Raw genomic sequence first — 21,724 nt, 5'->3', positions numbered from 1 at the left:
CAGCTTTTTCATCATGGATTAGTTTTTGAATTATACATAAAACCTTATATTGTACTCTTTGTTCGATTGGAAGCCAGTGTATTTCGGCGAGAGTTCCTGTAACGTGATCATTCTTTCTTTTTTTTGCCAGTCAATATTCTGGCAGCTGAGTTTTGTAAGATTTGCAGTGGCCGAATCGTAGATTGTGGTAGTCCTAAAAGTAGGGAGTTACAGTAATCTGTGCTTGCGAATATCATTGCCTGTAGAACTGTGCGGAAATTGTTTAGTGTTAGTAGAGGTTTAAGTCTTCTCAGGATCATTAGTTTCGCGTATCCTTCTTTTACTTTCAATGAGATGTGGTGTTTCATGTTTAGCTCAGGGTCAATTATTACTCCTAGATTCTGTACTTTCGTTGCTAGCTCAACGGCTTGATTATTTTTGCTTGTGAGTGTAGGTTGTATGTGGTGTGTGTTTTTACGTTCAAGGTGTAAGAATTCTGTTTTGTCGATGTTTATTACCAGTTCCATCTGATTTAAGAGCTGTTAGATTATTTCAAGATACTTATTGGCAAGTTTCATTGTTTCCTCAATGGTGTTTACAATGGGTAGCAGTAGCTGTATATCATCTGCATATATGTAATGTATGATTCCAAGTCCCGCTAGTAGGTGACATATCGGGAGGAGATAAATGTTAGCGTGTAGCTGACAGGGCTGATCCCTGTGGGACATCTGTTAGGAGTGTGGCTTTGTCTGAGAGTGTATTTTTGATTTGCACTTGAAAGCATCTATTTATTTTATTTAGGGCTTTTCTATACCGAATTTCTTGATACAGATCAAATCAATTCGGTTTACATCGAACAATAGTTTTAAACAATAACAACATAGTCAATAAACATATCAGTATGGAGCAGAAAGTGGCAGAGTCAAAAAGTTACATTATAACAAGGGCGAGCAACTGGGATAGTGAAAAGGAAGGAGGGAAAACAAAAGTATGCAAATAATAGGAATACTTTATACAGAGAGAGAGAGTGGCTAGAATAGCCAATCTCTAAGGTAACTTCTGAAGATTATGACATCTTTGTGAATTAATATGAGGCGTGACGAAATAAAGTGTTAAAGTTCAATGATGCAGTTATTGTCTAGGCGCACGGAAAGGCTCGGCCGAACAGCCATGTTTTGAGTTTCTTTTTAAAGGTCAGAAGGAAGGTTTCCTGTCGGAGGTCAGAGGGTAGGGCATTCCAGATGGAGGGACCTGCTGTTGAAAATGCCCGCTCTCTGAAGTTTAAATATGACTCAAACCATTTTATTGTTTTATTAGTGAGTAGTATTTTGTGGTTTACCGTGTCAAATGCTGCAGCGAGATCTAAAAGAACCAGAAATATTGTGTTCTTGTATCAAAACCTCTTAAGATATTATTTGATAAGGCTAATAGAGTTTCAGTACTGAAGTGTTTGCGTAAACCGTGTTGGGTAAAATATGTTACTTTCAGTGTGGTTTGACAATTATTTTTGTACTGTTTTTTTCAATTAGCTTGGCTAATAGGGGTAAGTTTGATACTGGTCTATAGTTATTGATGTTTAGTGGGTCGAGGTTCTTTTTCTTAATTATTGGTTTGATTATAGCTCCTTTCAATGTATCTGGCATTACTCCTTCATCTAGTGAGAGGTTGATGATCTTAGTTAAAGTTGGGGTTATTGTGTTGGCTAGTCTTTTTAGTTCTGTACTGGGAATGGTGTCAATTACATGTGTAGTAGGGTTCATTTGCTTTATCATTTTCTCGACTTCAACATGTGATACCTCTTCAAATTCTGACCAGTTACTAACGTCTCTAGTGGGCATTTTAATCTCTTGTTTTGTAATGATAGAGATTTTTCTTTTCTCAGGTTCTCAATTTTTTCTTTCAAGAATTGAGCTACCTCATTGCATTGGTTCTCTTGTAGGGTTAAGTGGTTGTTTGTATTGTCACTTGTTAGGTTCTTTACTATGCTAAATAGGATTCTGGTGTTATTTGAACATTTTTCTATTTTTGCACTGTAGTATTTTTTTTATGTCTAAAATTGTTTTTTTGTAGTATGCTAGTTGTTTTCTGTACTTTGTTAAATTCTCAGAAGTTTTGTTATTTTTCCATTCCTTTCTTTCTAAGGCTTCATTTTATTTCTTTTGATTTGTTCACTATACCATGGATTATTTAACTTTGGTTCTTTTATGCGAGCCATTTGCAGAGGGTTTAATTCATTAGCCAAAGTAGTGGTTCTATTTAACCAGTCATTTGTTGCGTTGGGGCTATTTGTGTAGCTGATGTGTGTTAGTTCTTCAATTAGTTTGTCTTTAAGAGTATCTGTGTTGAAGGGGGGATGGTATGAGAATTCAGCTGGTTCTGTTTTGTTTTTTTTATTGTTCCTGTGTGCTTGATCTGGGAGTTAATGAGGACGTGGTCTGACCATGGAATTTGTGTGTATTTGGTTTTTATGTTTTCAAGGAAGCTACTGTTAATGAATGTAAGATCTAATGAGTGGCCAGCTTTGTGTGTTGGTTTATCTGTGATCAGTTTGAAACCTAATGCTGTCATTATGTCAAATAATGTAATAGAACTAAGAAAAGAGTTAAATTTGATAATCCAGATAGTATTGCTGTGGAGTTCTGTTGAAGTGAAGTGTTTCCTGAAGTCTTGCCTGATTAAGTTATCTGTGAAGGGCAAACACAGTTAAAGCGAAGGAATCTTCTGTGAAAATGTTGTGTAGTACAGATTTGCCTTTTAAAAAACTATTTCACATTGATGCTTTTGGACAGAAACTTGCAAGCACAATAATGAAAGAAATTGTAGTAGTTCCAAAGAAGAGAAGCGGTTGCTTCTGATGCAGTGGTGGCTGCTGGTGGCAAAAAAAAAAACAACAACCCACTGGGGGCCCAGTTGAGAATTATAATAAAGTGGAAAAAGCCAGGTATAAATATGTTGTATTTATTTTCTATAATTCAAGTACACAAATGGTTTTACACCCCTTCCAACCTTAACATTCCCATAGAAATACCTTTTTTTTTTTTTTAACTTGGTTAAAAGTGTATGTGCTGAAGCCCACATCTACTTTTAACTGGGCAGAGGAGAGTGATTTTTAGTGGCCATTTTTCCCCCCTTAAATTGCTTTGAAAATTGTCCTTTTAAATTGAGTGATTTGTAGTAATGTATTATGAATGTACACCACACAATTTTTAGCTGTGAAAATATTTTTTGTTATATGTAATGGCACTTTTGAGAATTCAATAGGAATCCTAGAAATTAAAGTTAATGACCCTGTTTTGGAATCTTCCATAGTGTATCAAAATAAGATATCAGAATGCAGTATGGTCTTAGGAATAACAATATACTTATGTTAGGTAAAATGAGTTACTTGCCTAAGGTTACAGAATGTTGTATGGGATGACATTTGAACCTAGATGTGTTCTGTAGGATTATAGAGTTCTCAGTTTCATCAGAATGAGAATTCTTCTTTTTGTTTTCTAGAAATGGCTCAAGAGGAAATGGAGTTGGATCTAGAACCAGAACTTGATTATGTGGTAGCTCAGTCCAACCCACATCTGCCTGAGACATATGCTGATGGTAATGAGAGCAGGTCCCTGCCTGCTCCAGGGGGGCTACTTCGAGGATTAGATGAAATGGTTGTGATTCTTGGTGAAGAGGAAACCAGGTCAGTTGTGGATTCTCCAGCTAATGCAAGTGTTGTCCTGACAGATGAGATACAGAGGTTGCCAGGAGCAATGGAAGTCCATGAACAACGCACCCAAAGGGTGCAGCAACGTACTTTGAGGGGAAATTCCCGTCGGCAGCAAAGAGCTAGGGGGGCTCGGAGATCTGCCAGCACCAGGTAATTGGGATGGGGATATGTATGTGGGAGCAAAGAGCTTGCAGACCTGCTAGTATCAAGTGATGGAGCTGGGAAGTGGGGGGGGGGGTGTCAATGTGGATATGTCTTCTAGGGGCAGGCATACATTTTTTAAATATGTTTATAAGTAACTTGGTTACAGATACCAGTACACATTGGGGAAAAGAACATCTGTAAATATTAGCATGCACTGAAAAAACAGGACAGGTAAGAGGGTTACAAATGCTAGACTGCATTTAGAAAAACAGGACATAAAACACTAGAATACACTAATGGTCCGATTTTAAAAGGGTGACGCGTGTAAAAAAAAAACCAACTGGAGTTATGCACATGGCCACGCGCAGCTAGGCCCTATAAAAGGGGCGGGCCAGGGGATATGGTCTGGGTGGGGGTGGGCCGGGACAGCGCCATTAGCTATTGTCCTGGGGAAGCTTGCACCGCCAACCGGCTGGCACGTGGATATTGCTTCTGCTTCCGGGGAGCTGTAAGTATTAAAATTAAAAAAAAAATTAGGGGTAGGTAGGATTAGGTTAGGGGTCGGGGAAGAGGTGAGTAAGGTTAGGGATAGGAAAGTTCCCTCCCAGTTCGCTCCTTAATTGGAGCAGACTGGGGGAGGCCCGATCGCGTCGCTACGCATAAATTGCTAAAATCCTCCCTCTGCGCATGAGTCACGGGCCGTCCGCACATGCATGGGCGGATTTTAAAACCCGGCACATGTGCGCCTGGCCATTGGATTTTATAACATGTGCGTCCATGTTCATGCCCTGGGAACCTCACGCACATGCACGTGCGGGTCTTAAAATCGACGCCTTAGGTGTGTGTTAGAAAACAAGTCATAAAACAGATTTTCAGTATTGAGGCCAATTTAATTTTTTTATTGAGTGGCATATTGTCTTTCTCTTCAACTTCTTCATTTAATTTTGACAAAAGAAAAATTCTTATCTAGAGAAACAAAGATGTTGGAAAAACATGCACACGTGCTCGAGCACACACTGGATCCTCTGCAGTTTTAGCATGCACTAAAAATAACATGCTGTGTATTAATGGTGACCTTATTGGGCCCACACCTGATGATAGTGGTTCCCTGTATGTACCCGGATCAGTCCAGACACCTGGGTTTTGCTTCCCCTCCAGCAGATGGAGACAGAAGTTTTCACGGACTCTGTCCTATACCCTGAGGTGTCTCCAGCAGATGGTGGAGCTGCAAAACCTACAGTCTGTTCTTAGTCAGTTGGTTGTGTTTAAAAAAAAAACAAACAAATTTATTCGAAAAGAAAAACTGATACTTCACGCATATCCAGCATAACTTCAACGGCAGGGGAGAAGAAAAAAGGATTCACACTCACAAAGCGGGGAGTAGCTGGCTTGTTACGGCGGTTACTACCCCAAACCAAATGTGCCTGATACTTCACTTTCGATGCATATCCAGCATAGCTCTCTGCTTCAACGGCAGGGGAGAAGAAAATAACTGATACCTCACGCATATCCAGCATAGCTCCCTGCTTCAACGGCAGGGGAGAAGATAAACAACTAATAAGGGCTGTATAACATAATCTGGGTAAAAACAAATAAGCATGGGTGTAGCTTGCTTATTGCGGCGGTTACTACCCCTACTACCTCTAACTAATCAAGCTAGATATTTCACTTGGATGCAGCTCCATCACCGCTCTCTACATTAATGGCGGGGGTGGAAGGGAATTAGAACCAAGAGCTAAGAGAAACAGATAAGTATGAGAGAAGAAATGAGGGAAGCTTGCTGGGCAGACTGGATGGGCCATTTGGTCTTCTTCTGCCGTCATTTCTATGTTTCTATGAATTCTACACAGCCTTCAGAGCCTCCCATGGGGTTGGCAGGTCCCGAGGGGACTATTCCCCCCTGCTATTTGAGGCATTTGGAGCAGGGAGTTGAGGACCCCCTCGTCTACTCCGCCGCCCCCCCCCCCCCCCCCCCCCCTAGCATTTGGGGTGATACCTGGGAGCCCGGCTCACTCACCCTCGGAGACAACTGGGTGATTCGGGCAAAGTCGGAGGATCTCTATTGTTCAGCACTGAGTAGAGTGCTTCAACTACTACAGTCCCTCGGCTGGGTAGTCAACCCTGCCAAGAGACACCTAACTCTCTCACAGTCCTTGGAATTCCTGGGAGCTTTGTTCAACACGCGACAAGGAAGAGTCTTTCTTACAGAGGACTGCATTGTCAAGCTGCAAGGACAAGTTCTAGATTTGTTGTCCAAAAATTCTCCAAGAGTATGGGATTACTTGTGGGTCCTTGGCTCCTTGGCCTCCACCCTAGAGTTAGTGCCTTTGGGCATTTGCTCATATGAGACCTCTACAGTCAGCATTGCTTTCTCTTTGGAATCCAGTTTCCGAACAATTTCATCTCCTGCTTCCTCTTACAGATTCTGCACGGTCCAGTCTCGACTTGTGGCTCCTCTCGGACAACTTGAATCAGGGTGTGGCCCTGGAAGTGCCAGTTTGGACGGTAGTTACCACGGATGCCAGCCTCTCTAGATGGGGAGCGGTTTATCAAGAAAGATCGGTGCAGGGCCACTGGAAGAATCCAGGTGGTCAATCAACCGTCTGGAGATCAGAGTGGTGAGGTTAGCTTTGCAAGCCTTTATATTGCTTCTGCAGGGGAAATCGGTCAGAGTTGTGTCAGACAACGGTGGCTTATATCAATTGCCACGAAGGACGAAGAGCCAACCAGTGGCGATGGAAGCCCAGCACCTGATTCATTGGGCAGAGCAGCATCTAGTCAGTATCGCTGCCTCTCACATTGCCAGAGTCGACAACATTCAAGCGATTTTCTTAGTAGCAACAGTCTCAGTCCCGGTGAGTGGGAACTCTCCGCAGAAGCATTCCAGATGATATGTGACACATGGTCCAGACCAAGCATGGATCTCATGGCCACGATTCGGAACGCCAAGGCTCCTCGTTTATTCAGTCTGCGCAGGGAGCCAGGAGTGGAAGCGGTGGATACCCTGGTTCTTCCTTGGCCGACGAAAGTCCTACTGTATGTATTTCTGTCCTGGCCACTGATCGGCAGAGTACTTCGAAGAATAGAGGCTCGTTTGGCAGAAGTGGTACTAATTGCGTCAGAATGGCCGAGGCATCCTTGGTTTGCGGATCTGGTCAACCTGGTGGTAGACAGCCCCCTAAGGTTCCGAGAGCTGCCAAATCTTCTTCATCAGGGGCCCATTTGTTTGGACGAGGTGGATCACGTTTGTCTCGCAGCATGGCTTTTGAGAGGTGATGTCTGAAGAGCAAAGGATGCTCAGATGTGGTGATAGCTACTCTCTTGCGGTCAAGAAAGACATCTACCTCACTATCTTATGTCAGAGTGTGGGAAATCTTTGAGTCCTGGTGCATTCAACACAAGAGATTCAACTCGGGTGTTGGTGTCGGATATCCTGTCCTTCTTGCAGAGGGGCCTAGCTAAGGGCTTGTCCTGCAATTCGCTACGTGTTCAGGTAGCGGCCCTTGGATGTTTCCGTGGTAAGTTAAGAGGGGGTCTCTTTGGCCTCTCATCCGGACATGGCACGTTTTCTTAAGGGGCGAAACATCTGCGTCCTCTGATCAAGAGGCCTTGTCAGTCATGGAACTTAAACTTGGTTCTTAAAGCTCTGTGTAATGTGCCATTCGAGCCCATAAGGAGGGCTAATTTGAAGGACCTTACTTTAAAGGTGTAATTTCTCATGGCCATTTCTTTGGCACGTAGAATGTCTGAGCTGCAAGTGTTATCCTGCAGGGAGCCATTTTTACGGATTTGGGAGTATCCTTTCGGACAGTTCCTTCCTTTCTTCCAAAGGTGGTATCCTCTTTTCATTTGAATCAGTCTGAGGAACTCCCGTCCTTCTCTGACTTGGATTGTTCTGATCCCCAGTCTAATGATTTATGGAAGTTAGAGGTCTGCCGAGTCCTGTTGTGCTATTTGGTGGTCACAAATGGTTTCCGCATGTCAGACCATCTATTTGTACTGTGGAGTGGTCCCAGAAGAGGTCATAAAGCATCTAGGGCTACAATAGCCCGTTGGATGAAAGAGGCTATTGGCTCAGCGTTCCTCCTTTTTGTGGTCGACCACTCCCGGAAGGTCTCCGAGCATATTCAACACATTTGCAAGCAGCCTCGTGGGCTGAGTGCCAACAAATTTCGCCGCAGGAAATTTGTAGCGCGGCCATTTGGAAGTCTTTGCACACCTTTGTTCACCATTATTGATTTGGATGTGCAAGCCCCAGACTCTGGCGGTTTTGGGGAAGGTGTGATCCGAGGGGGACTCTCAGGATCCCACCCCCGGGTAGGAGAGCTCTGGTACATCCCAGGTGTACTGGAAAGGAAAATTTGGTTATTACCTGCTAATTTTCGTTCCTGTAGTACCACGGATCAGTCCGGAGTCCCACCCTTTTCAGCGTAGGGATAACTGAGAGTCCGCTCGTTCAGTTCTTGGTTATTTTGCTCTGCAGATAAGTAGTTTACAGAATTTGGAATTTTTGTTGATGTTCTAAATTGTTTCGGGCTCTGCTGCCGTTTTGAGTTAGTTAGCTTGGTTTCTATGGAAGTAAACCCCAGTTATAGCGAGTAGATAGTTGAGTTGGGTTTTTTGAATCATTCTGCTTTGATACAGTGAAATACTGATGGATGTATGTGGCACCTCAGGATATAGGACAGAGTCCGTCAAAACTTCTGTCTCCATCTGCTGGAGGGGAGGCAAAACCCAGGAGTCTGGACTGATCCGTGGTACTACAGGAACGAAAATTAGCAGGTAACCAATTTTCCTTTCTAGCACAGGTTAGCTTTTGTTTTTGTTTTGTTCTACATGCTATGAAGTGACTTAATTTTATGTATGTTTTAACTACATTCTCTTCCCCAAACTGTGGACGAGGTAGGCTATTAATGTTTTAAAATAAATAATATATATTTGTTATACTTTTTATACTGCTTTCTTTAAAACAAGTTCAACCCAAGGAAGTTTACTTCAAGGAAATGGAATAATTAAAACACATCATTAAATAATACAGCAATAATCTAGAACCAGGAGTCTTAAAAACCACTTGCTCTTACCCTGGCATATTTACTCTGAAGCAGACTTTGGTCATCTGCAAGCAGGTATACTTTCCTTTCTAGCCCTTTCCCAAGATCACTTATAAAGACATTGAAGAGAACTAGGCCTAACACTGAGCCCTGTGTCACCTGCTGGTCACTTTATCTTCACCAGAGTGGATCCCATTGACCATCACTCTTGAGTTTTGTTCCTTAACTAACTTCTCACATAGCTTAAATAGTTTTCCAACTCCCAGACTGGTTAGCTTGCACATCAGTCTTCTGTATCGAACAGTACCAAAGGCCTTACTGAAATCCAGATAGCCCACATCTACTGTATACCCCTCTGATTAACCACAAGGTCATAACACCTATCTAGTCTCTGCTTCTGCCTGATCTCAAGCTTTAAACTTATAAATGATCTGGAAAGAAATACGAGTGAGAATCAAATTTGCAGATGACACACAATTGTTCAGAGTAGTTAAATCACAAGCAGATTGTGATAAATTGCAGGAAGACCTTGTGAGTCTGGAAAATTGGGCATCAAAATGGCAGATGAAATTTAATGTGGATAAGTGCAAGGTGATGCATATAGGGAAAAATAACCTATGCAAAGTTACACAATGTTAGGTTCCATATTAGGTGCTACAACCCAAGAAAGATATCTAGGCGTCATAGTGGATAACACGTTGAAATCGTCGGTTCAGTGTGCTGCAGCAGTCAAAAGCAAACAGAATGTTGGGAATTATTAGAAAGGGAATGGTGAATAAAATGGAAAATGTCATAATGCCTCTGTATCGCTCCATAGTGAGACCGCACCTTGAATACGGTGTACAATTCTGGTCGCCGCATCTCAAAAAAGATATAGTTGCAATTGAGAAGGTACAGAGAAGGGCTACCAAAATAAGGGGAATGGAATAGCTTCCCTATGAGGAAAGGCTAAAGAGGTTAGGACTTTTCAGCTTGGAGAAGAGACTGCTGAAGGGGGATATGATAGAGGTGTTTAAAATCATGAGAGGTCTAGAATGGGTAGATGTGAATTGGTTATTTACTCTTTCGGATGATAGACTAGGGGGTACTCCATGAAGTTAGCATGTGGCACATTTAAAACTAATCGGAGAAAGTTCTTTTTTACTCAACGCACAATTAAACTCTGGAATTTGTTGCCAGAGGATGTGGTTAGTGCAGTTAGTATAGTTGTGTTTAAAAACGGATTGGATAAGTTCTTGGAGGAGAAGTCCATTACCTGCTATTAATTAAGTTGACTTGGGAAAATAGCCACTGCTATTACTAGCAACAGTAACATGGAATAGACTTAGTTTTTGGCTACTTGCCAGGTTCTTATGGCCTGGATTGGCCACTGTTGGAAACAGGATGCTGGGCTTGATGGACCCTTGGTCTGACCCAGTATGGCATGTTCTTATGCTGTCTTCACATAGAAGCATTTTGTATTTATCCCAGACTTTCTCTGTCATCAAGCAGGGCTTGATTTATGTGACATCTGGTGCCAAACAGACCTGCCTAGGAGATCATCTCTTCAGAGATAGTCACCTTTTACTTTTTTTTTTTTAATAAAATTATAACCCCTGCATTTCAATACAGTTCATGGCAGCTTATATAAATTACATTCATAAATAATAAAAGAATGCAGTACACCAAAAACAAGCAAGGAAAAGCACAAGACATAAAAGCAATATATGGCAGTCCAGTCGCTCTCAACCAGATCGGAACAATTAACTTCAAGGGGGCCCTATTTCACTTTTAAGCATTTGTACTTTTCAGAGATGCCCTTTTTGGCAATTCCAGAGGTACCATGCTCTTCCTCTGCTTCTGCAACAACAGGGTGAGAAGTACCAACCAAAAGCAGTTGAGGTCCAGTCAAAACCTGGATTGAGATTTGACTAATCTCCAAATCCAGCACTCATCCTCTTTGGTAAGGGGGAGAATTTGTCTCTTCCTGGAAGAGTGATGCAAAATGACCAAGTATTGCTGGGTATTACAAGATTGTGAAATTTGGCTACCGCTTGCATTTCTTTTCAATTCCCACACTTCCCATTACTCAGCTTTAAGTACAAATCTGTCCCTCAGTGCAGCTCTGCCTGGATATTATGGGACTCCGAGTCGTCATATCAGTGAAAGGTGAACACGACCCCATGACTGGCCTAATGCTGAAAGATGCCGCTGCAGTCCCGGCCAGGCAGAAAGTCCAAGTTACCCAACAGTGGCATCAGTATGAGGTGGTGCCCGCCATACCCTGGAGCTTTCTCAGCCACTTCCAGGCACGAATACATGGATTCATCAGCCGTCTGGGGTAGTCCAAGTTGCGAGGGTTGGAGATGTGGCAACCAAGGTGCCGTCATTCTGCTCGCTAACCGCTTCTCACAATAGCGGTAAGTATCAGTCAGCCACTCTCACTCAAATCTCAGTTGATAGGTGACATTGTAGAGCCGAAAATCTGGCATCCCACAAAGCCCCCTGCCTGTCGAGGGTGTTCAAGAGTGGTGTATTTAATACGGACGGCCTTGCCCCGCCACAGAAATTTAGAGATGCAGGATCGCAGGTGCTTTAAATTGCTAACATGGGAGCATATGTAACACACACAGAACTTTAGGAAGAAGTGCCATTTTCACCAATGCGCATCTGCCAGAGAAAGTGGGAGAGGTCGCCATGCTACTAATTGTGCCTGTCCTTTGCTAATGACAGCAGATAGGTTTAATTCATACAATAGGCCCAAATCTCTGGGGATCCAAACCCCCAAATACCGAAGCTTGCCAGGGGCCCATGCAAATGGAAAGGGGTCGTGTCCCCCCCACCCCCACCCCCATGACTGTGGTAGCGCTGGGTCCAATGCTAGGGCCTCAGATTTTTGAAAAATCAATCTTCAGCCCTGCAATGTTCCGGAACTGTTCAAAAATGTGGATAATCACCGGAATACTATGGCACGGGCGTCCCACAAACAGCAAAATATCATTGGCGAAAAGTGCTATTTTTAAGGGGTGGTTGCTGATGCTGAGTCCCCAAAACTCCTTCTCCTCTCGCAAACGGGTAACTAGAGGTTCCACTGCCAGCACAAATAAGAGTGGGGATAGCGGGCACCCCTGCCGTATGCCACACTGTAAGTCAAAGGAGTCTAAGGGTGCCATTCAGCAAAATACGAGCGGTAGGATTGTGATATAGCGCTTCAAGCCATGTCACAAACGGTCCCGAGAAGCCATATTGACGCATGGCCCAGAACAGATATTCCCACGATATGGAATCAAAGGCTTTCTCGGCATCTAAAATCAATATTATGGCATCTATCATGGGGTGTAGCTAAGGGCCGGAATAAGGCGCCTCACATTCTGCACTCCCTGTCGCCCTTTAATAAAGCCGGTCTGATCGGGATCAATTATGGCAGGTAAAATCCCGTTTAAGTGCGCAGCAAGTATGGCCGCTAAGATCTTAACATCAACCTAAATCGGAGATATAGGCTGGTATGAGCTAACCTCCAGAGGATCCTTGTCCTTTTTGACAGGACCACAATGACCGAGCGATTGGCTTCGGCAGGGAGCTCTTTTAGTAACAAGCAGCTCATTATAATACTTGGACAGCGAGGGCAAAAGTTGAAATTTTAAAATTTTGTAAAATTCGGACCCTAGCCCGTCTTGGCCTGCCGCCTTCCCCACCTTCAATCCCTGTATCACAGCATAGACGACTCAGTCACTAATAGGCTTATTCAACTCCACTAGCTGGTCCGCAGCCAGGCGTGGCCAAGTCAGCCCCTGAAAGAAACGCTCTGTGACGGCAGGATCAGGAAGCTGCTTAGTGTACAGCGTTTTATAATAGTCCAGAAACTGGGCTGAAATATCTGCCGCTGTAGTCTTATGCGCTCCGTCCCGCCCCTGACTGCCGGTAATAACCGATCTTTGATTTCGAGGCCGCACTAAATTTGCTAACATTCTGCTCGCTCTATTACCGTATTTATATAGTTGATATTGGTAATGCTTTAACGATTTAGAAGCTCTTTGGTGTAGTAAAGAGTTAAGTGTTTCTCGTGCTTGGTCCACCAGGCCTTTATCGGCCGGTGTCATGGTGGCCATGTGTTGGTGCTGCACCTTTTTAAGCACTCCGGTAAGACGTAGGATTTCTGCATTGCGCTGCCGATTCACCTTAGCAACATAGGCTATAATATGGCCGCGCATCACTGCCTTTCCGGCTTCCCATAGCAGTCCTGGAGAAATCTCAGGGGAGGCGTTTAGCTCTAGATACTCCTTCCACTGATCCTATAAGTAAGTGTGGAATTGTTTATCAAGAAACAGCTCAGGGCGCATGTGCCACGGAAAAGGGCCCCGAGGTCCCCATGCTCGCCGGAGCATGGTCTGAGAATGAAATGACACCAATAGTGGCATCCACTACCCCGGGAAACGTGATGCTAGAGACTAGCAAGTAGTCCAAGCAGGAATACGACTGGTGCGGATTGGAATAAAAAGTGAAATCTAGCTCATGGGGATGTAAAACCCGCCACACGTCAAGTGGTTGGAGTTCTTGGCATAGGAAATTTATGCCTAAATATAGGGGTCATTGGCAACAACGGGCTTGGATGGTTTGCAGTCGAGCTGTTTGCTAACAACCGTATTAAACCCCCCACCCCCAAGGTATGGCCTGGAAAGCGTGTCAATATGCCCACCAACCCAGTAACGCCACCCGCTGTTGGTAGAGGACCCCAGCAGCTACCACACATCTTCCCTCTGTCATGGCACACCCACGCGAGCTGGAAGGGCAATTGTTTGTGTATGAGAATGGCAACGTCCCGCTTATGAGCGGAAAAAGAGGAATATATACACTGCCCCACCCAATCCCATTTTAGTTTCCCATGATCTACATCTGTAAGGTGCATTTCTAGGAAAAACATTATCTGTGAGTGCTGGCGTCGCAGCATGGAAAGCAATTTGGACCTCCTTTATTGGGGAGTGGATACCATCCATATTAAGAGACGTGATTTTAACCGTTGCCATGATCACTACAAGTGCATTGCCAAAACAAAGGGACCTCTGCCCTGGCTTTAAACACAATACAGAGTGGTCCTGGGGCTCCCCAGCCTGAGCCTCCGGATCCAGCAAAGTCAAAACCCATGGAATTATTCCCTGGTCTCCATACCCCCATGCATACTACACTCATGCCCCAAGAGGCACTGGGACATTCCCAATCTGGAACCATACCTTCCAAACGTAGATAGATACCCCCCACCCCTCCTCGTTCACTCAGCTTAAAGACTACTGTATAACCTGTATAGAAACCATAGTATTCAGTCCCGCCAGGCCAAGTCCATGAGCTCTGCTGTGCTGTAAGGTTCATCTGGCCTGGCACTGTGAAATTCCAAAAACGGGAAACTGTGATAACCAACGATAACAACTCCACCACATGCGGTAACCAGGAACGTATTGAACTGTGGACCCCATCGTCATGTGGTGGTGAAACGCCTGTCCCTGTCCACATGCATTATAAATTGCACATGCTGTGGTCTTTCACAGTTTTCAGATGAGATTGTTTAAACCACTCCAGGATATCTAGCTTTTGCCAGAAAGGTTGAAGCTTCCTCCTTTGACATACTGTAGAGCACACTATTATCATGGTGCACCCTCAGCTTCGCTGGGTATAGGAAGGCAAAACGTATTTCTCTTTTCTGAAGATCTGAACAGGCTGGCGACATTTGCTTCCTCTGTGCTGCCGTAGCTGCGGAGAAGTCATTAAAGAGCAGTATTTTGTGGCCTTGATATTTCACAGAGGGTTGCTGGTGGAAAGTGCGGAGCAGCTGAGTTTTGTGTGCCCAATTGAGGATGCGCGCCATAACCGGTATGGGTCTGACCAGTGCCTCGCATGGTAGCCCCACCCGGTGAGCCTGTTCACAGCACAGCTTATCATCTTGAAGCACCAGGCCCAGTTTACCAGAGACCCACGTTTCCACGAAATTTATCAGCTCCCCCCTCCTGCACCGATTCTGGCAGTCCAATTACTTTAAGGTTATTGCGCCTGCCTCTGTTCTCTTGGTCCTCCAACTTATCCAGGAGTTCTTTTGCTGGGCCTGGAGCTCCACCACATGGCGCTCTGAGTCTGCCAGCCAGTCCCCATAATTAGAGAGTACCTGTTCTGCCTGGTCCAGCTGCTTTGCTTGTCCCTCCAGAATGCCTTTTAAGTCATCCATCGAAGCCTGAATTTTAATTAGGCGCGCATCCAACACCGTAGAGACACTTTGGGAGAATTGCTGTCAGCATTTTAGGGGCCTCCGTTGTGGCCACCATTTTGACCGTGCTTTGCTGCCGTGCCTCGTGGGTCGCTGCCATATGCCACCTGTGGCACTCGAAAAAATCTCCGGTGTGTGCACGGACCTATGAGATGCCCTCTAGAGCAAAAATGCATGAAAATCGCCGGTATTTGTGGGTTTTTTTGCTGGGGAAACTGAACGGTGCCGCGGAGCTCAAACACCGAACTTCCGTCCCACTTCCATCATTGCTGGAAGTCCCACCTATATATTTTCTAAACAATTCTATAGCTGAAAGTAATCTTGATACTGGGAAATCTAGGAAACGAAGATTCCTTATCTGAATTTCATTTTCCATTTGTTTTTGTTGCATAAAGGCAGCACTAGATGACTGTAAAGAAGACATTAGAGAAATAGTGGAACTAGAGGAAAATTCTAAGTTATTTAAATGTGAACCATGATCTTCTAATGTATTCTTAACTTCACTTGAAAATTGACTAAACTGAGATGTTGAAGAAGCCAAAGATTTTTCCATATTAACTAACAAAGTCCATATATCTGCCCACATCATACAACCATCATACAACCATACAACCCACACTAGACAATAGGAAACCTTGGTTTACACCCGAACTTAAATCCCTTAAACAATCTCTTAGAAAAAAAGAACAAAGCTGGAGAAAAAACCCAACCACTTCAACACATGCCATCTACAAATCCATCCTCAACAACTATAGGAATACAATCCTTAGAACAAAGAAAGAATTCTACGGAAAAAAAATACACCACTTCATATTCGATTCAAAAGCTCTTTTCTCCTACGTCTCCTCTTTAACCAAACCATCTCCTCCTACTATCCCAGACCACCAAGCTCTCAACAAAGCAAACGAACTAGCCAGCTACTTCAAAACAAAAATCACCAACCTTACTCAATCAATCACATCCAACAGCCTTACCCTAACACACCATCTCACATCCATGCCGCAACAAACCACAAACCTGGATTCATTCGAGCTCACTTCTTCACTGGAGATTGAAAACACACTCAAAAAATTCAAACCTTCCTCCCACCCATCTGACCCAATACCAACAAATCTCCTCATCGCCATACCAAACACCATCTCAAAACCAATTGCAGAAATTATCAACACATCCCTTTCTCAAGGTTTAGTTCCTAACCAGTTAAAATTGGCAATACTAAAACCATTACTAAAGAAACCAAACGCTTGCCCATCAGACCCAGCCAATTTTAGACCCATCGCAAACTTACCACTTATCGCCAAACTGATGGAAAAAATTGTCAACAAGCAACTGTCAGATTATCTGGAAGATCATAACATTCTATCCCCAGCCCAATATGGATTCCGAAAACGCCTAAACACCGAATCGCTCTTACTATCTCTCACTGACACAATCCTCGTTAATCTGGAGAATAAACAATCTTACCTGCTCATTCTTTTGGATCTTTCCGCTGCATTTGATACGGTAAAACACTCTACTCTAATAGACCAACTAGCCAACATAGGGATCAAAGGCACAGCCCTTAGATGGTTCCATTCTTAATCAACAGATACTACAAAGTAAGGATAAACAACAAAGAATCGCACCCAATCCTGACAGAGCAAGGAGTCCCACAAGGATCATCACTTTCACCCACCCTCTTCAATATCTACCTCCTCCCTCTCTGCCATCTACTCTCAAACCTTAAGCTTACCCATTACCTCTATGCAGACGACATACAAATCCTCCTTCCGATCACAGAATCCCTTCAAAAAACCATCACGTACTGGAACGAATGCCTACAGCCCATCAAAAACCTACTCTCAAGCCTTAACTTAGTATTAAATGCTAATAAAACCGAAATGCTCATTGTCTCCCAGGATCCACGCACAATCTCTTCCAGCCTTTCTCTACCTAACACAAACAACCCGTTCTCATCTGACGTCAGAGACCTTGGAGCATGGCTAGATAATCATCTAAACCTAAAAAAGTTCGTAAACAATACTACAAAGGACTGCTTTTACAAACTGCAAGTCCTTAAAAAACTTAAACCCCTCCTTCACTTCTCCGACTTCAGGCTAGTACTGCAATCCATTATTCTTTCCAAGCTCGACTACTGCAACTCCCTGCTACTAGGTATTCCCGCCAACACTATCAAGCCATTACAGATGGTTCAGAATTCAGCGGCTAGAATTCTAACTAGCACTAACAAAAAAGACCATATCACCCCAATCCTTCGGAGCTTACATTGGCTCCCCATTAAACAAAGGATACTCTATAAGGTATTCACTATCATCCACAAAGCGACAAACAATCTAGCCCCCATCACATTAAGCTCTCAACTCCAACCGCACACTTCCTCCAGGACCAATCAGAAGCGCATACAGAGGAACACTGCATGCTCCGCAAATAAAATCATCATTGAGCAAACGTGCGCTATCTTCAGCAGGCCCACACCAGTGGAACACGCTTCCCCCAGATCTTAGACTAGAACCCAGTTATCAAGAATTCAAAAAAAGACTGAAAACTTTTTCTCTTCCAACAAGCTTTCCCAGACGCTTAATCTTACTATGACTGACAGACTTCCATCCCTTAACTATGGACACTGTATTAAGTACTACTTTTAAGAATCTGCAACTGGACAATTATCTGTGAGCTCAAAAATTCACTTTATTTCATATATATATTAGGCATTGCCTATATTTATATTTATTGCTACGTTAAATAGTTATACTTCTTATATAAAATATTATATTTCTTTATTTATTACCAGTTAAAATATTATCACTTTATTTAGCACTATGTTAAATTGTCAACCAGTTATACTGTTCCATATGTTATACGGTTCCATGTAAAGCTCCGCTATCTGTTGAGCAGTTCTTCGTTTTATGTAAACCGGAGTGATTTGTAGTCCCTACTAGAACTTCGGTATATAAAAATTAAAAATAAAATAAATAAATGTTACTTTCTGAGAATCTAAGCGCTCAATAACTTGAGGCCCAAATTCCCCTGATACAGTCTGTTGCCTAACAAAGTTTCCCAAGTGAGATTGTAAATTAACGGTCATCGATTGAGATTTAGAATTATCCACTATTAGAGGATTATCAGTGACATTATGGGATAATGGTAGCTGCCCTGGACTCTCTGGAGACCCTGAAGAAAATATTTCAGGAATAGAGTTTCTCATGGACTGACTCACCCGTCGCTCCACATGTGAATCCATTGGGCCTCTCACTACTACAGGACCCGGAGATGATGTCCAAACCTTTTTTTCCCCTCTTTCTTCCCATATAACTTAGTATGAAAAAAAAAAAAGGCAGAAGGAAATTTGCAATAAGGGATGCGTCCCTTTGGTGCGAGGCTTCAGCTGCGCGCAGCAGGCACACTGGTTATATTGGGTCCTCAATCCCTGATTGATGTCATCAGGGGGCGGGAGCCACTCTGGAGCATGGAGACCAGGTGATACCAGCCTTGCACAGATTCCTCCAATTAGCAGTCATCTAGCCAATCTCCTTCATGGGAGAGTGTACTCTCTGGATAGCCTCCCATCATCATCCGTTTTGAACCCTGCTTTTTGGGTTGGCCACTGCACCCAGAACTTTTCGAAGGTTAGGGTGGTGATGGCAGAGCTGAGACAGGAGGGGATTCTGGTACACCCTTATTTAGACAATTGGCTGCTTCAGGCCAAGAGTCAGGAAGAGAACCTTCGGGTCATGCGCAAGGTGATCTCCTTGTTGCAGGAGCTAGGCTGGTTGGTGAACCCAGCTAAGAGCAATCTTCAGCCATCATTGTCACTGGAGTATCTGTGTTCGGTTTGACACAAAGCAGAGCAAGGGGGCTTGCCGGAGGGCTGTCTTCAGAAGCTGATGGCGCAGGTGCATCTCTTGACGAATACAATATGACCGACCAATGTGGTCTTATCTACAGGTACTTGGATTGATGGTGGTGACCCTGAAGGTGATGCCGTGGGCAAAGGTGCATATGCATCCTCTTCAGTGCACTCTGCTGTCTTGTCGGAACCCACAGTCTCAGGAATATTCGATTTGGCTTCACCTACTGAGGGAGATCTGGTTGCAAGCGGATCATCTAAGAGGGGATTTCTCTAAGATCACCAGACTGGTTAGTACTTGCAACAGATGCAAGCCTACAGGCTTGGGAACCTTACTGTCAGTTGACAGCACAGAGGAGTCTCTCTAGAGCATCAATCGGCTGGAAGCCTGTGCTGTATGGTTGGCATGCTTGTGATTCGGCGACTGATTACAGGGTCGAGCAATCCGGATAATTTCAGACATTGTGACAACAGTGGCTTACATCAATCATCAGGAGGATCCAAGAGCCAGCAAATGTTGCAGGAAATATCCACCCATTCCATAAGTTGGGCTGTGCATCTTCAGATCTCAGCCTCGCACATTTCAGGAAAAGACAATCTAAGAGATGACTCTCAGCAGACAGTCTGGATCCAGGAGAATGGGAATTGTCAAATGCGTTTCAGCTCATAGTGGATCACTGGGGCCTTCCATTTCTGGATCTTTTGGCAATTTCTCACAATGCAAAGGCTCCTCGCTTCTTCAGTGGCAGGGGAGATCAAAAGTCCTTGCGCATCAATGCCTTTGTGCAGGAATGGCTAGAGGGCTAGCTACTGTATACCTTTCCCCCGTGGCCCATGTTGAGCAGAATGATTCGGAGGATCGACAGTCACATGGAGATGGTGCTTCTGGTGGCACCAGATTGGCTCAGAAGACCATGGGATGCAGATTTGCAAAGACTTCTGGTAGACTCTCTCCTCTGGTTCCTGGCTCATAGGGATCTGCTTTATGAAGATCTGGCTTGATTTTTGTCTTACAGTATGGCCCTTGAGAGCTCAGTTGCTGAAGCATGAATTTTCTACTGCAATGATTGCTACCTTGCTATGAGTGAAGTTCTCCACTTCCTTAGCCTATGTGCGGCTCTGGCAAGTATTTGAGGCTTGGTGTGAAGATTGAATGGTTCTTCCTCGTTTGGTTAAGATCCCGCTTATTTTGGAATTATTGCAGATAGATTGTGTAAAGGGTAGGCCCTTAAAACATTAAAGGAACAGATGGCAGCTGTTGCCTGTTTCCGAGGTTAGGTGAATGGTGGACCCTTGTTGGCTCATCCGGATATGGCCCGTTCTTAAAAGGAGTAAAGCGTCTTCATTCTCCCTTGCCACCAGTGCCTTTGTGGAGTCTTTAATCTAGGTTTGGATTTTTTGGCGGGCCCCACTTTTCGACCAATGTGTACATAAGAACATAAGAACTTGCCATACTGGGTCAGACCAAGGGTCCATCAAGCCCAGCATCCTGTTTCCAACAGTGGCCAATCCAGGCCATAGGAACCTGTCAAGTACCCAAAAACTAAGTCTATTCCATGTTACTGTTGCTAGTAATAGCAGTGGCTATTTTCTAAGTCAACTTAATTAATAGCAGGTAATGGACTTCTCCTCCAAGAACTTATCCAATCCTTTTTTAAACTCAGCTATATTAACTGCACTAACCACATCCTCTGGCAACAAATTCCAGAGTTTAATTGTGCGTTGAGTAAAAAAGAACTTTCTCCGATTAGTTTTAAATGTGCCACATGCTAACTTCATGGCGTGCCCCCTAGTCTATCGGCAGAGAGCCGTGAACCGAATATTTTAATACAGAAAACAGCAAAACTCGCGTAAACCTTCAACTGCAGTGTGAGCTCACCTCCTCAGCGCATGAGCAATAAGGCTGCTATTAAAGAAGGGTTACTTATGGAAAAAAATAAAGCAGCGACAATCCCTTACATCCCCTGGGATAAGTACCACCAGGGCTCCTTTTCTTGGCAGACCTCGTTGGGTAATAGGATTCATCTCCTAATATGGGTAAAACAGAACAGGAAATGGCTATGCATCTCATCACCGGGTACGACATGCTGAGGTCAGAAGGCCTCTACAGGAAAAAGGCATAGCAGGGTAGTAGTACTCATCCACTGAAAACCGGGCAACACGGCTGCATCAGGTAGCCTTTCCTTCAGGTTACTGACCTAGAAAACTGTGTTTGTGGCAATTTGTTCTGCGCTTAGAGACTCCGAACTGCAGGCCTTGTCTTGCTGGTAGCCATTTCTACAGGTGACTCCGGGGGCAATACAATTGCATACTGTTCGTTCCTTTTTGCCAAAAGTGGTCTCGAATTTTCACTCGAGTCAATCAATTTCCCTGCCGTCCCAGGACAGGGAGGAATATCGCCTGTTACCGCTCTTAGGTGTCAAGAGGCATATACTGAGGTAAATGGAAGTTTCTAAGCTCCCAGGAAGAAGGATTGCCTATTTGTTCTCCACAGGGGAAGTAAATAGAGCGAGCCGGCATCTCTTGCTACAATAACCCGCTGGATTACGGAAGTAGTCATAGCCGCGTATATGGATGCTGAGTAGCTGTGGCCTAGTCAGGTTAGGGCTCATTCCACTAGGGCTCGGGCAGTGTTATGGGCGGAGATTAGATTGCTTTTTGTTGACATTTGTCGAGTTGCGATATGGTCCTCTTTACACACCTTTACCACCTGGATGTGCAGGCCCGGGAAGAAACAACCTTTGCGTGTGCAGTGTTGATCGGAC

At 44.0% G+C, this 21,724-nt stretch overlaps 1 protein-coding gene and 1 long non-coding RNA gene across 3 annotated transcripts in view; one reads left to right on the top strand and one right to left on the bottom strand.

Moving 5' to 3' along the window:
* Positions 1-21,724, top strand: part of RFWD3 (ring finger and WD repeat domain 3) — a 173,294-nt gene that overhangs the window by 1,338 nt on the left and 150,232 nt on the right. The window contains exons 2-3 of one of the 2 annotated variants that reach the window (XM_029608898.1): positions 3,478-3,573; positions 3,706-3,838. In XM_029608898.1, coding sequence (XP_029464758.1) covers positions 3,480-3,573; positions 3,706-3,838 — 227 coding nt within the window. In that variant the 5' untranslated portion in view covers positions 3,478-3,479. Of the gene's footprint in view, positions 1-3,477; positions 3,839-21,724 lie in introns of both variants that reach the window. The other variant, XM_029608897.1, reaches the window with a different exon arrangement.
* Positions 1-21,724, bottom strand: part of LOC115095353 — a 69,230-nt gene that overhangs the window by 20,083 nt on the left and 27,423 nt on the right. The window lies entirely within an intron of this gene.

Source organism: Rhinatrema bivittatum, chromosome 7 (genome assembly GCF_901001135.1).
Source record: "Rhinatrema bivittatum chromosome 7, aRhiBiv1.1, whole genome shotgun sequence".
NCBI classification, from domain to species: Eukaryota; Metazoa; Chordata; class Amphibia; order Gymnophiona; family Rhinatrematidae; genus Rhinatrema; species Rhinatrema bivittatum.
The sequence above is the reverse complement of the archived record's forward strand: the minus strand, read 5'-3'. Positions and strand labels throughout refer to the sequence as shown.